The sequence below is a fragment of the Botryllus schlosseri genome, chromosome 14, assembly GCF_051294905.1.
Source record: "Botryllus schlosseri isolate E-star chromosome 14, Bs_hap1, whole genome shotgun sequence".
NCBI lineage: Eukaryota > Metazoa > Chordata > Ascidiacea > Stolidobranchia > Styelidae > Botryllus > Botryllus schlosseri.
In genome coordinates, this window is record NC_137249.1 from 11,911,811 (window position 1) to 11,925,907 (window position 14,097).

A 14,097-nucleotide genomic window follows, 5' to 3' on the forward strand; every position below is an offset into this window, starting at 1 on the left:
ACTTGGCTCATGGTCTGATAGGTTGATTATGTTCTCCTTGCTTGGACTTACATTACTACCAAATGCTGGCTAACTAAGTGATTGATGCCACGTTCGTTCCTTGCTGTATTTTGTGATACGATTGTTGATACCTATACAATGTTCTTTTCAATTCTCTACTAGTTGCTGACGATAACCCCTGACGAGTGTCAGCCGAAAATATTCGGGTTCATTTCAATATGAATATACCATTCAATTGTATATTAAAGTTCTGTACCTCAAAGAAGCTCTTCAAAAGTATATGCGCGCAACGTAGGCTACAAAGTGTAAAATGTCAAAAATAAAGTTCACCGACAGTGCAACCTCTACGACACCAACAAAATGCAGCTTGCAAAAAACTTTGACTTTGTGAACAATTTCACCTATTTTTTGACCTAACCCTACAATTTAGACAAAATTTTGACTTTTTTGCAATGTAAAAAAATAATTGTCGTAGTGATAACGTATTATTAAATGTTTTCGGAGCACTCCTGGGAACAATGTAATCATAGCATGTGGTTCGAGCGCATACTATTCTGTTCCCAATACCTAATTTTTTCAAAACGATCTCAGCACACCGTAACAGCTAAATGTGACCAAGTATGATGTGATTTTGTTACGATAGAAGTACTTATCCCCCTCCCGACAGAAATTTCAAGCGGATGAATAGAATCCATAAAATGCTAATTGCAAATATTAGGTGAGTCAAATATAACAGCCTACAAGTGAGTCATCAATATTACGGTAACGTTAGTTATAGACAGGTAAAATTGAATCACCGGTCAGTTGATGATTGTCCAGTATTTGGCTTGACTCGGATTGAATCCTCATATTTCAATATATTTTTATGTACTGAAATCCAAAGGATGAGATCCCCGATAAGAACAATTTTCAAAACTGAACTAATCTACTTTTGGATGAAGAAATCTTAACATAAACATCAACCCAATGTTCTAACAGTTTAATATGAGCTTACACTATTTCTCTTGAAAGTCACCACACGTCGCTGTGCAGTGTCACCAGTCATTTCGATGGTGTGGGTTCGAATCCCACAGCTGCCACCACATAGCATTATTACCTAACTTCTAGCTGCAAGAGTGACTACTAGACAGACACCTTAACAGGTTGAACTCAAGTGTTTACCTTCAGCAGCCCACATGCATGTCTGCTACCGAAAACAATAACAGGAGCCCATCGCCAGGCTCAATCAAGCATATCATAATGCCACACAGCAATAAGCATTACACTATATTTAATGAATCACATAGTGATTGTGTTGACTGCTGAATATATCCATTGACCATTGATGGGCGAATCAACATTTCTAAATAACAATATACCAATGGCGGGAACGACCGAAACTGCCTTGAGTGAATCAATTTTGCATTATTTCACTGCACATTTTGCTGCTTTATACATCAATCATTTCAACACTACTAAACAGCATCCTTCGACAGACAGACCCCAAATTTGTTCTCAGTTCCACCCTACCGCCCAATTTATAACCAGCCTCCCTGGATTTCTCATTTCATGGCTAGGATGTGCGCCCACGCAGCCCAGGGGTGCTGGTGCCCACTTTAACAATCACTGATCTGACACATTGCGAAACGCCTAAAAATCAGTTGCTATTGGTAGCAACATTTAAAATTTCTGGTGGTTTATTAGGAAATGATCTCATGCCTCTAATAAAATAAAAAATTTCCTCACCTTGAAATATCAGTGTCCCGGTTTCTACCATTGTTGTTGGGGTAAAAGTAGTTAACAAACTCGGTGCTGTAGTAGTCTTGGGTATTGTTGTGTGCTCTGTCGGTATAAAGCAGACATGGGGTAATCGCGATTAGTAATCGTAATCGATTACGACGATTACAGCATTTTCAAGTAATCATAATCGCAATCGATTACATTCGAAAAAAATCTGAAGTAATCGTAATCGTAATCGACTACTTCACATATCTAATAGATTTCTTTGCGAAAGGACAATTACTTTTTATTTGTACAAGGACTACGACATAAACTGAACATTCCTGAACAAGGAAGAGATATTATACCATGTTAGTGATATCACAAACGACTGATTTTTAAACGCCACTGCTTATTATTTCGTCAGAAGTATTAGCTTTGCTTGTCATTGCGTAACAAGCATCCACATTCCACACGTGGGAAATAGATATTCGATGTACATTGCAATGTGATTGCAAGAACACCCGCCATGCTGTAGATCAGGTTATCAATACACTCAAGACGCCACTACCTCGCAACAGGATAATAATCATCACTCTGCCTAGTTTCAAATAGTAACTTATGTAGGGTTACCATACTTTGGAATCCGGAAGTGAGGACACTTGATAAAAATCATAGGAGTTAGTTGAAAACCGCTCATCCAATATATCTTCTGAGAATAATTCAAAGAAGCAAAATTAATGTAATCGTGATTACTTTTCCAATGTAATCGTAATCGACTACTTTCTGATTTTGCTGTAATCGTAATCGCGCGATTCAGAAGTAATCGTAATCGCAATGGATTACATTCATGAAGTAATCACCCAATGTCTGGTATATAGGCGTCAGTACCTGGTCATGTACCATTTAGGAAGGCCAAGACAAGCATTTCATTGTAACTTCGAAGAATAGTAAAGTTACCACATGATTAGTATTTCATCTAACAGTCCTGATACTTGGAAAATAGGGCCAGAAACTGTTAAGACTGAGGGAAATTACTGCAAGTCATTCTATATCACTCGAGAAGAGTTGAAAAAAGTGGATTGAACTGGCAACTCAACAGTGAACCCGAGTCATAACACTGACTCGGACTCTACCCTCTACTAGCTTACTTGGGCTCAGACTTGACTCTGTGATGAATTGGAAATGACTCGACTTGACTCGAGTCAATACTATAAAAGTGAGATTGACTTGCGACTTCGAACCTTATGACTTGGCTGCAACCCAGGGACAGACTATTCCCGTAGAAGATATATTATATTATAAGCATATAACGCCAACTGCATATGGAGAAATAATGAGGCAAAGAAAAAGGCGCGCAAGCTGTTAATGTGCATCCGGTCTCCACTGGGTGCATGTCTTGCAGCAAATGTTCTTCGCTATGGTAGGAATTGAGATATAACACTTGGTAAAAACATTCAAAATTTCTGATGGCTTCATATGAGATGAACCCATACCTCCACTCATAAAATGACAAATTTCCTCACCTTCAGATTGTATTGTCACAGTATCCACTGTCGTTGTCGGCGCATCTGTGGTTAGCGAACTTGGGCGCGTCGTCGTCTTTGGTATTGTTGTATGCTTGGTCAATATGTTAGTAGCAGTACCGGGCCACGCAGCAGTAGGCTCTACCGATGTTACAGGTGGTTTAGTGGACTCGGTTGTTGTCTGCGCAACATCAGTTGACTCTATAGTTGTCGTTGGAATCATAGTAGGTTCAGTTGTTGTGGGCTCAATGGTTGTTGGAGGAATCGTGGTAGGTTCACTTGTTGTCGGCTCTATAGTTGTCATTGGAATTGTAGCAGGCTCGGTTGTCGTCAGGGCAACAGTGGTCGGCTCTATGGTTGTTGGAGGAATCGTGGTAGGTTCACTTGTTGTGGGCTCTATAGTTGTCATTGGAATTGTAGTAGGCTCAGTTGTCGTCAGCGCAACAGTGGTCGGCTCTATGGTTGTCAAAGGAATCGTGGTTGGTTCATCTGTTGTTGGCTCAACAGTCGTTGGTTCTGGTGTAGTTGTTGTTGTCGTAGTAGTAGTAGTAGTAGTAGTAGTTGTTTCTGCAGTTATAATGAATGAATCCAACATATTAACAAAGGTTAAATAAATGAAGTAGGCGTAGAGATGGTCATTTTGTAAATTAAAAGCGTAGTAATTGAATTACACCAGTAGGTCTTGAAAGTGTCAGTATGAATTATAAGATCTTAATAGCAGGAATGGTGACATTTCTGTCCAAGGTCTTTGAGGGTTTGTAACGAATTACTCGTCAAATCATTTCCTGATCAGCTCGGAGAGGCTCCCAGACTTGAATATGGCTTGGCGCTTCTTCTTTACCACATCATCAATTCATTACAAAAAGACATATCAATATGTCTAAAACCGGGAGCTCACCATTTGGTAGATGAGATCTCTATTCATTGGATGCTAATTGTAATGCGATCTGCAAAAATATCATCAATTTTGCCTGAATAGGAATAGGTACCACGATTTGATTCCTGAAATCCGAGTCGACCATCAATATTAGAGAGATATTAGAGAGTCCATGTTATGAAAATGTATAAAATATGAAAAAGGAAGGATATTAAGATAGGCATTCTTTCATGTTAATTGCATAGTGAATAATTTGAGCTGTGCCACGATGAAACAATTTTACATGCCGTCGTTGATTATGTGTTTGCATATGTTTAATGTTTATATGATAGTAACTTAGGGCAAAGCCCAATTTCTCCGCCGAGTGGCGATTCTCTACTCAGCAACGCTTTCGTTACTCATCTCACGCCAAAAAGTATACTCTCACTCAAATGCATTCGAATTGGCACTCAAATTTAAGTCAGCGCACCACCAGACTTAAGTGTCAATTTTCACTAGCCAGAAGCCAACTGCAAGCAACAACCGAAAAATACCGGAGTACCGGTATTGTCGTATAGGTGAATCGCCGCTATTTCATGATGTGAGGTTCTGCTGAGCATATGAAATCAGTGGCGCTTGGGTGGATTTTGTGTTTATAATTGTATTTGTAATTCTCTTCTGTACCCTTTCGACTTATTTTCGTACGGCATCTCGGTATACCGTAATGGTACCATAACTTCTACTTTCTCAAATGCGCTAGCGTCAAGTTCGGTTGAGTGAATGAGTGAGATGGCGCTTGGGTGGATTTTATTCCAACAAAAGTCATGTCAACTGCCTTTTGAAATTTATAGATACAGAAATGGCGACAAAGGGCGATCATCAAGCAAAACCGACAAGTTTTGAGTCGCTTCTAGCTATTAAATTTCACGCTGCCGGTACTTTACGAATGCTCCTCCCACAATTTAAGTAGATGCGGCATCTTATCTTGAACCTGAACTGATAGAGTTCTTGGTGATATCAGTGTTGGGATGGAGTCACTATACCTTCAGGCCTTTCAATATTCAAACAAGACTCTCGCCAACAGAGCAGCAATACGCTTTTGGAAACAAGAAATGACGAATATATCAGGGAGAAAATGTAGGGTGGATATGGCAAAGTTTAATCGTAGAGGAGCTAAGTCAATCGTGCATAGAGGAGCTTCAATTGGAAAGAAACCCTGAAGAAATGTCGATTTTCAATTTATTTACACGATATCGATGCATTCTTTTGTTGTTTGAGGCCTGCACTTACGTTGCCGCCTGCTGTGAGACTTATCTTTATAAATTTCTAATGGGTTTGTAGCATCTTGCAAATATACTTCTGTGGGACAAAGGAATGTTCTGGGAACTTCAAGAATTACCATTATTTCTACTGGGCCATCTTGAAAGGATCTGGATGAGGTAAATCAGTGAGATCGGCGTCTACGTACTAGGTTTTGTGACGAAATAACGAGGAAAGCGTCTCGTTGTCATGACAAAATCGTCCAAACGTGTCTGGGTCAAGGCTAAAAAAATATGGCAACGCACTTTTGAAAAAAGGACGTCTGGAAATCGATACGTACCGTAATTTTCCATGTATAATCCGCAAAATTTTCACGATTTTTTGTCCTAAAATCGGGGGGTGCGTATTATACATGGGAACAACAAGCTTGAAAAAAATCTTCCTCGATAAAAAACTTGAAATCACACCTTTCTTCATGTTTGTTTCCAATCGCGCATCACTTTCAGCCATCGTGCCCAGTAATTCGTAATATTAGTGTAACGCGCTACCAATTAGCAAAAAGCGTGTTGCCAATTAACGAGAGTCGTCTGCACAGCACTCAATCTCCTGCTGAGTTGGTTTGCCGTTTGCACGCGAGCGAAATTAGGTCATTCATTGATTGCTGAACACGCGCGCCACAATCCTCGCTAATTCATCGACAGGTCATGTGCGCAAAATATAATCGCTTGCGTAATCAGTCGCACCTCCAACAGGCATGGTGTGCACGACATAACCGTTGGCCTGAGCAATCGCATCTGACCTCGTGCGCAAAATGTTGCGTCGCCGGCCTCGCAGGCTTTGGCTGCTCTGTACTATCGTTTAGAGACAAAGCCGTTAATTGCATAATGATTAGCGATGGTTATGTCATGATTGCTCGACAGTGACATCGCAAAACAGAACAACATCGCGTACTAAAACACAGCTATTCATGTACTGCGAATGCAGGGTGCGTACTATACATGGGTAGCCTACAGGCTTTTTCCCAGAATTTGCATGCCATTTCAAGGGTGCGTATTATACATGGGGGCGTACTATACTTGGAAAATTACAGTAACTGATTAGCGAGAATTTATCGCGCACTCAACGCTGAGTATAGATCTATACTTCGTTGAGTGGAGATACGCATTTGAGCATTACTTAGTTGAGGAGAAGAATTGGGCTCCACCCTTAAACGTCACTGTGGCATACAATTTTCGAAGTAAATTGGTAATACTGTTGGAGTCGGAGTTCTCTCAAGAAAATAGTTGAGTCGGAGCCGGAGTCGGTACGTTTGAAGACTTGGGAGTCGGAGTCGGTACGTTTAAAGATTTAGGAGTCGGAGTCGGTATATTGAAAATGTGTGGAGTCAGAGTCGGAGTTGGTGGTAAAATTTACCGACTCCACACTCAGCTCTGATTCATATACAAATTGTTTTTTAGTTCTATAGAGGATGCATCTAGCTAATACGCGCATGATATAGTGTTTCCATGTACAACACCGATAGTACCGTAATGCATTTGTTGAAGTTGCCAATCCAAAATCCCATGCATATGATCTGAATTAAGTCATTTTGGTTTTGACTTTCTGAGATGTTAACCAACGATAACCTTTTAAAATTTTTAGACCCCGAGATCGGGTGTTGCGCTAGTGAAAAAAGAAAAAATACTATAGTGAGACTATTGCCCATCAATATCATGGTGAAATATATTAGAAGAAAGCTTTATCAAGTTGCTGCAGTAATTTACTTTTTAAATTCATCTGACGTTTTCTAAACCTTGTTTGATCGATCTGAATACAGAACCAAATTAATGAAGATGTTATTGGGTGAATAATCCCGCCATACCTTTCCCACTCCTTCCACTTGGTTTCTTTCAGTGACCTAAGCATGCCGATGGATAGCAATTTATAGTTTAAGCTAGAAATCAATGGAAATTCTGCTACTTTACAACTGGTTTAAGCTGAAATCTGGACTCATTCAAACTCCTTTGTTTTAATGGTGCTCTCTTATATTTACTTGTTTTTGCATTGGTTTCTTTGCTTGTATGTGGCATCTTAGTTGAGAGAAGACATTGATTTTATTACATCCAAATATATATACGGGTTACTTTGGCCTTGAAGACATCATTCATATCTGGTGGTCTCCCAGTTAATCCGTCTTATCTCAGTTTGGCTAATGAATGTTCCTCTGATTTCATTATCAAAGGTGCTTTCTGTTTCATGGTTGATGAATTGAACAAACTCTCTCTCTCTCTCTCTCTCTCTCCGATGTAGCTGATAACATTGCACCAGTCTTGATTGCTTCGTTAGACAAAATTTATAATGAATCGAAAAAACCTTGATATTAAATTTTTATCAGAGGGGCTTTTGGTACTGGGCTCGTGAACATGGACGTTACCGTATGCAAAATATAGTCAATATTATATCAACTCGGATGAATGAACAGTCTTACCTGGGCCACAATTATATTCAACCAGCAGATACTTTCCGTAGCCATAGCAAGTGTCTCCAAATATTGAATTGCTAGCACTTAAAGTACAACTTATCCTTCCGTCACACCGAGGTTGAACATACCAGAGCTTGCTCTGCTGGCCACAACCCCTTCTAAATCCACCACATCTGAAAAGCAACCCACGTAAAAGCCGATTCAATAGACCATTGCCTGTTAACAATAAGATCTGATGCTCTATTGTAGTTCACACAGACATAGTAAAAGTAGTCAAGGAGGCTACACAAGTAGTAGAACTGGAAGAAGTGCTTTTCGAAGGAGTTGAAAACTACTTCAACTAAAGTAGAATTTGTTGTCTTTGAAGACTACACAAGTAGTTTTGCAAAACAGTCATAAATACGGTCTCATGAAACGACAACACCTGGAAACTGATATCAGCGGACGGTGCAGAGAGCTGAGTTCGTGTTGCTACATCCCATGCACAACATGTGCACATTCAATCGAATCATATGATACAAATGATTGCCTCGCTAGAGAACAGCGGTTCTATACCTTCTTTCACCCAAATGCCCCATTTCAAAAAATATGACAACATGGCGTCCTCCCTCCCTCAGAATATAAGGCTAGTAGTTAATAATGTGATGACCGATATGGATAACTTATATATATCATAGACTGCTTTAAAGCTTTGTGCAGTTAGGAGGGCAATTGAAAATATGGCTTACAACAGCCAATTCATATTTATTGACTCAAAGAACTTTTCGCGTGCCTTTTATCAAGAGCGCGATAAAGGATACAGAACAGAGTTGGATTCAAAACCAAATGGCGAATTGTGATGCAATAATGAAAATTTATAAAAACATGAATAGAAATTCAACGATAGCCATAAAAAATTCTTGTATAATCTCAAAATCTCACACAGTTCGACATTTAGTTTTGAATCCATCTCTGTTCTGTATCCTTTATCGTGCCAGTTGCTCTTGTTGAGGCACTCGATGAGACTGCGATACAATGAAATATAAATTTGCTGTTAAAAGTTGTGTTCAAGTTCTGCAGCACCAATCAGTTACTCAATTGAAAATATGGTAAATCTAACAATTCAAACGTTTTTCCGAGCTTTATTTACAGTGATGAAACTGTTATATAGGCCAGGCGGCAATGTGAACAATGATATAGGCTCAGACTTGGTGTAAACAGATTGGTCCCTTCATGCATAGACGCCGGGTTACGAGGTTGCGCAGCCACCTCGTGACCATATTTACGAGGTGGCGGCCACCTGGTACAAAATGCTTAAACGCCCAAGTGATTTGTGACCAGTAATTAGTAATCAGGCGAATCGATGCGACCTCGTTAGGGGCGTCTTCGATTTCGATACGCCAGTGTGCCAGGCGCGTAGCCACGGGGGTTTTGGGGGTCGAACGCGAAACCCCCGTCATTTTGAAATGATCATTCTAACTCTAATATTCAGTTGCAATTCAATACTTGTGTTATCAGTGTTCCGCACGGCCGATTTGCGAGAAACGTGTTGTCAATTAGCACGAAGAGTCTGTGATGATCTCCCGCTGAGATGGTCACAAAATTAGGTCATTCATTCCCATGCTCGTGGCGTGGCAATCGTCACTAGCCTGATTTATCCAGTCTGGAACAAGCCTCGTTCCGCAGGCTTGAACACGAACAATCGCATCTGAAATAAGCCCAGTTCATACTATATCATCGCTTGCCTGCGCAATCGCATCGGCATTGGCGGCTTCGACCTGATGTGCACGATATCATCAACTGGCCTACACAATAGCCTCTGCAATAGGCCTGGTGCGAAAGATGTCATTGCTGGCCAACTATCGCGTCTCCGGCCTAGCATGCTTTGGCTCCATCTCTCGCTGGTTTGGAGACAATGCGGTCGAGCTTACGCTAATTAGTGATTGTTTTATGTCATTGATTAAAAAGCAACATCGCGAAACTGAATAACATCGAAATGCTGCAAACAGACTTTAACGTGCATAATTGATTCCTGCCCTGCTTATACTTCACCTTAACGGTCAGAAGATGTGTAGCATGGCTTGAGTTCTGAAAGACGACATGCGTTTGAAATCGGTGCCATCAAGTTCGGACATTTTGATTTGCGAAAACTGTCGCCGAGACTGCGGAATACGCACGCGTATTTAATTGTTCACCAGGGATCAAGGACTCGCTAATTGACAGCCCTCACAAACTCTTTGGCAGGCTTATCATACGCTTAAAATCGTCAATACAAAGAGATTATATGATAGCCATTTGCACATGTACTTGACCGGAATTGAATTGATGCTATGGTAAATTTGAAAAAATCCAAATCCCACTAATTTTTCGACTAGCTACGCACCTAGCGTGTGCATAGAAGTATCATCCTAGATCTCCTCTCCCGATCAGGCGCCCCAATAGACGTTCTGCTTTTCTGAATTCTAAATTATGTGCGCCCATATTAGTTTACAAAACCATTCGTGACCAAGCTAGCTTCTTGATAGTCTTGGTAATTGGAACGCGAAGTTGAAGGGTGTGTTGGTGTGTGCTTGGAAATTGAAATTCATTTCTGCGCAGATTTGTTTCTCTAACAAGGCTTTGCCAGTGACATTTTTCGGGAAATGCATCAATACAGCTTAAACACCGATATAATGAGAAAACAATTGTCGCTACGAAAGCTACTCAATACTGTGTCAGACTCAAAACCCATTCGTGACGATACTGATTAGTAGGGCGGCTTTTTTTTTACTTAAAAAAAAGTAAATTTTGACCTAAAAAATCAAAATTTTGACTTTTTTTGACCTAAAAAAACTTAATTTTGACCAAATTTTGACCTAAGATATGCAAATTAGGTGTTTTCCCACATAATGTTAAAATTGTACCACTTATCTTCATTTCTGGTTGGAACTGACTGTCCTAACGAAGTAGTTTGGCCTGAAAAAACGTTTTTGGCTTAGAAACAGGAAACTTTTAACATGAAAAAAAAAAAATTTAACGAAATCTGGCCCTATGAAGAATTGAAGTGGTTACAATATGTATTATGGTAGAAATAATTAAAATATTTTGTAGTACAACGAGAGATACTTTCCTACATTCTTGGGTAGAAAGTGCACAAACTGCACGTCCTTACTAAGAAGCTGCCAAGAACGTTCAACAGCAGCAGTTGTTGGCTGACAACACTCAAGTTGTGCGTACACTGCTGGTGACACACCGTGTTGCTTCATTCTGACAATGTTGTCTACATCACAATTTTTCATCATGCACTTCTTAATATGAGAATGATGCAACGCACAAGAAAACTTTCTTCAGTTAGGATATTGCGGCACGTTGACCATAACACCATGCCTACCTATTATATGTTTTATTTGACCGTTTATGATTCACAATGAGCAGAGGATTAGCCTTTTACAACGGTAGGCCTATAAAATAGGCTAAAAGCGGTAAAATATCACATTTTAAGTTTACCGACAGTGCAAAATCTACGATACAAACAAAATGCAGACGTCAAAATTTTTTTGACTTTATGAAAAAATTTGACAAATTTTGACCTAACGCTACAATTTTGACAAAATTTTGACAAATTTTGACATGTCAAAAAAAAAACGCCCAACTGATTAGAATGTTACACGCTTTCTTTATTTGCCATCATCCATATATCTTGTTATCTACTCGATACATTCATACTCCGAAATTTTCGCACAAGGTCATTTTTTAGTGTTCCTCTCATTATTTACGCGCAGTAGGCCATGCCATTGTCAAATATTGATGCATCTCAAGATTCTGGGTGGCACAAATTCTGATTATATTCGATTCGTTTGAACAGGGAACCTTCAACATTCCGATAAACTTGATTGCTGGCTGTAGTGGTATCGAGAACAACAATATCGGATATTAAACTATTAGGCATTTGGTAGAAAATGGATTTCTATTGATAAGATGGCAGCATGCGCCCGGAAGTGGAATTAATTCTAGCCCAGGGTTGGCCAACCTGCCGCCGTAGAAGGAAACTTGTGCGGTAGTCAACACGTAATTCAATTAGTATGTGTTGGCGGTCGTCGACATGCCAATTGAAGTCACGAATTGACCGATGTACTCCCGAAATGCTTCGCGAACGTAAATCGGGAAATGCACCAATGCCGCCCAAATCGCTGTTTTAATCTGCAAACAATTGCCGCGATACGAGTTGGTCAACGCGAAGCAAGAAACCGCAAGAAACAATTACTGATTGGCTGCGCGATTTCGCGTTTGTAATCATCATTATCGTCTGCTTGAAATATTCGAGAGTTGTGGTGTTACTTGCCAGGCTAGTGCGTGGTGTATTTCGTTACTCACACGACGCATTGCGCGTGAATAACATTAATGCAACTCCAGATTCTTAGTGACATGAAATCTGATGTTTGATGCATTCCGTCGGACGGATTGGTTGCGTAGTTACTGTTTCGAATGATCGTACCGTTTTAAGATCCCATTTAATAACTGGACTGCATGGTTTGATATTAATGAGTCCAGGGCCAATATTAAAACGTCACACGAATTGTTTAACGCCAGCGGCATGTAGTAAAGTGCGTTTTAATGTAACGTTGACGTCATCGATAATGAGCAATTATGATATCACAAGACTTCGCCACCTCGCAAAAAAAAAGTCGGCGCCTATGCCTTCATATATATATATATATATATATATATTACACGAAACATGATGAAAATTCTGGACTCTCCACGAAAGTAGCCACTGAATTTCTCAATCTTGGTCGCTCCCTCTGTCTCTCTCTCTTTCTATTATTGGAAGAACATAATACTCCTATTAGGCAAATGTAAAGAGTCAATTTTAAGTGAGTCACAGAAGAATGAAGTAGATGGAGAATATATTTACATTGAGTGAATAAATCGCTGCTGCAAATAGAGCAAAATTACTTTGATACTTCGTAAAAGTAGAAGTACTTTGTTACTGAGTTCAGATATACTTCAACTGGAATCCATGGACGCATTGAAAGTCAGCAGACTAGTTCTAAGGGTTCCATGAAAGGCTAATGAAAAGCATAGTGTTCTTATTTCAATCTCAATAAAATTGAGTCCAATTATCAACAATACCACCTAAGATTAATGCTGAAAATTGATGATTTCTAGTTTGGTATATCCGGATATTATCGCATTCCGTATCTTATCCGCATAAGCCACTTGATGGACCAAAAGTGGCCCACTAAGCCTAGGTGCGGTATGATTAAAAGACTACTCCAGTCTTCTTGACTGCTTCCCACCTTTTGATTTTATTGCAATCTTGTTGTGTTTAGATCTAATGAAATCATTAATTACCGTAATTTTCCAAGTATAGTACGCCCCCATGTATAATACGCACCCTTAAAATGGCATGCAAATTCTGGGAAAAAGCCTGTACCCGTGTATAGTACGCACCCTGCATTTGCAGTACACGAATAGCTGTGTTTCAGTATACTATGTCGACATGTCGTTCTGTTTTGCTTGCGATGTCACTTTTCAACAAACATGACAAAACCATCGTTAATCATTATGCAATTAATGGCATTGTCTCTAACAATGGTAGATATCAGCCAAAGCCTGAGAGGCTGGCGACGCGATAGTTCAGACCAGCGACACGACAACTTGAGCATGAGGCCCATTACAGATGCGATTGCTAATCATACAATTAACGGCATTGTCTCTAAACGAAAGTAGATAGCAGCAAAGCCTGCGAGGCCGGCGACACAATAGTTTAGGCCCGCGACACGTCATCTTGCGCACGAGGCCTATTACAGATGCGATTGCCCAGGCCAACGGTTATGTCGTGCGCATCAGGTCTTTTAGAGATGCGACTGATTATGCGATTATATCTTACACGCATGGCCTGTGGTATATGCGATTGTTCAGGCCTTTCTTAATGAATTAGCGAGGATTGCTGCGCGCGCGTGCAGCAATGCTCGCTGGTGCTCAATGACCTAATTTCGCTCGCGTACAAACGGCAAACTAACTCCGCAGGAGACCGCGTGCTATGCTGCTCGTTAATTGGTAACACATATCTCGCTAATTGGCAGCGCGTAACAGTGATAATACGAATTACTGGGAGCCATAGGCGCCGAACGCTAATTTTCCTTAGGTATGCGGGCTCCATGACGTCACAATGGAATAACGTCGTAATGTGATGGAATTGATAATTAGGGTTAATATAGCATCAATTCATGAGGGTTAAGTGCATCCGTAAATGCCGATTATACAATCTCCTCATGTTAACAAACTTGCGCGTATAAGCTTATCAGCGAGTCTGGAAGCGCTGTCAATTAGCG

General features: G+C 40.2%; 1 protein-coding gene across 3 annotated transcripts in view; it reads right to left on the reverse strand.

The window, feature by feature from the left end:
- The window catches only part of LOC145456587 (uncharacterized), a 32,794-nt gene that overhangs the window by 13,246 nt on the left and 5,451 nt on the right, over positions 1–14,097 (reverse strand). For all 3 annotated transcript variants that reach the window (XM_080334724.1, XM_080334723.1, XM_080334722.1), the window contains 3 exons: positions 7,808–7,974; positions 3,225–3,791; positions 1,726–1,821 (listed from right to left, as the gene is read on the reverse strand). In XM_080334724.1, the coding sequence (XP_080190850.1) occupies positions 1,726–1,821; positions 3,225–3,791; positions 7,808–7,974 (830 nt within the window). The remainder of the gene's footprint in view (positions 1–1,725; positions 1,822–3,224; positions 3,792–7,807; positions 7,975–14,097) is intronic.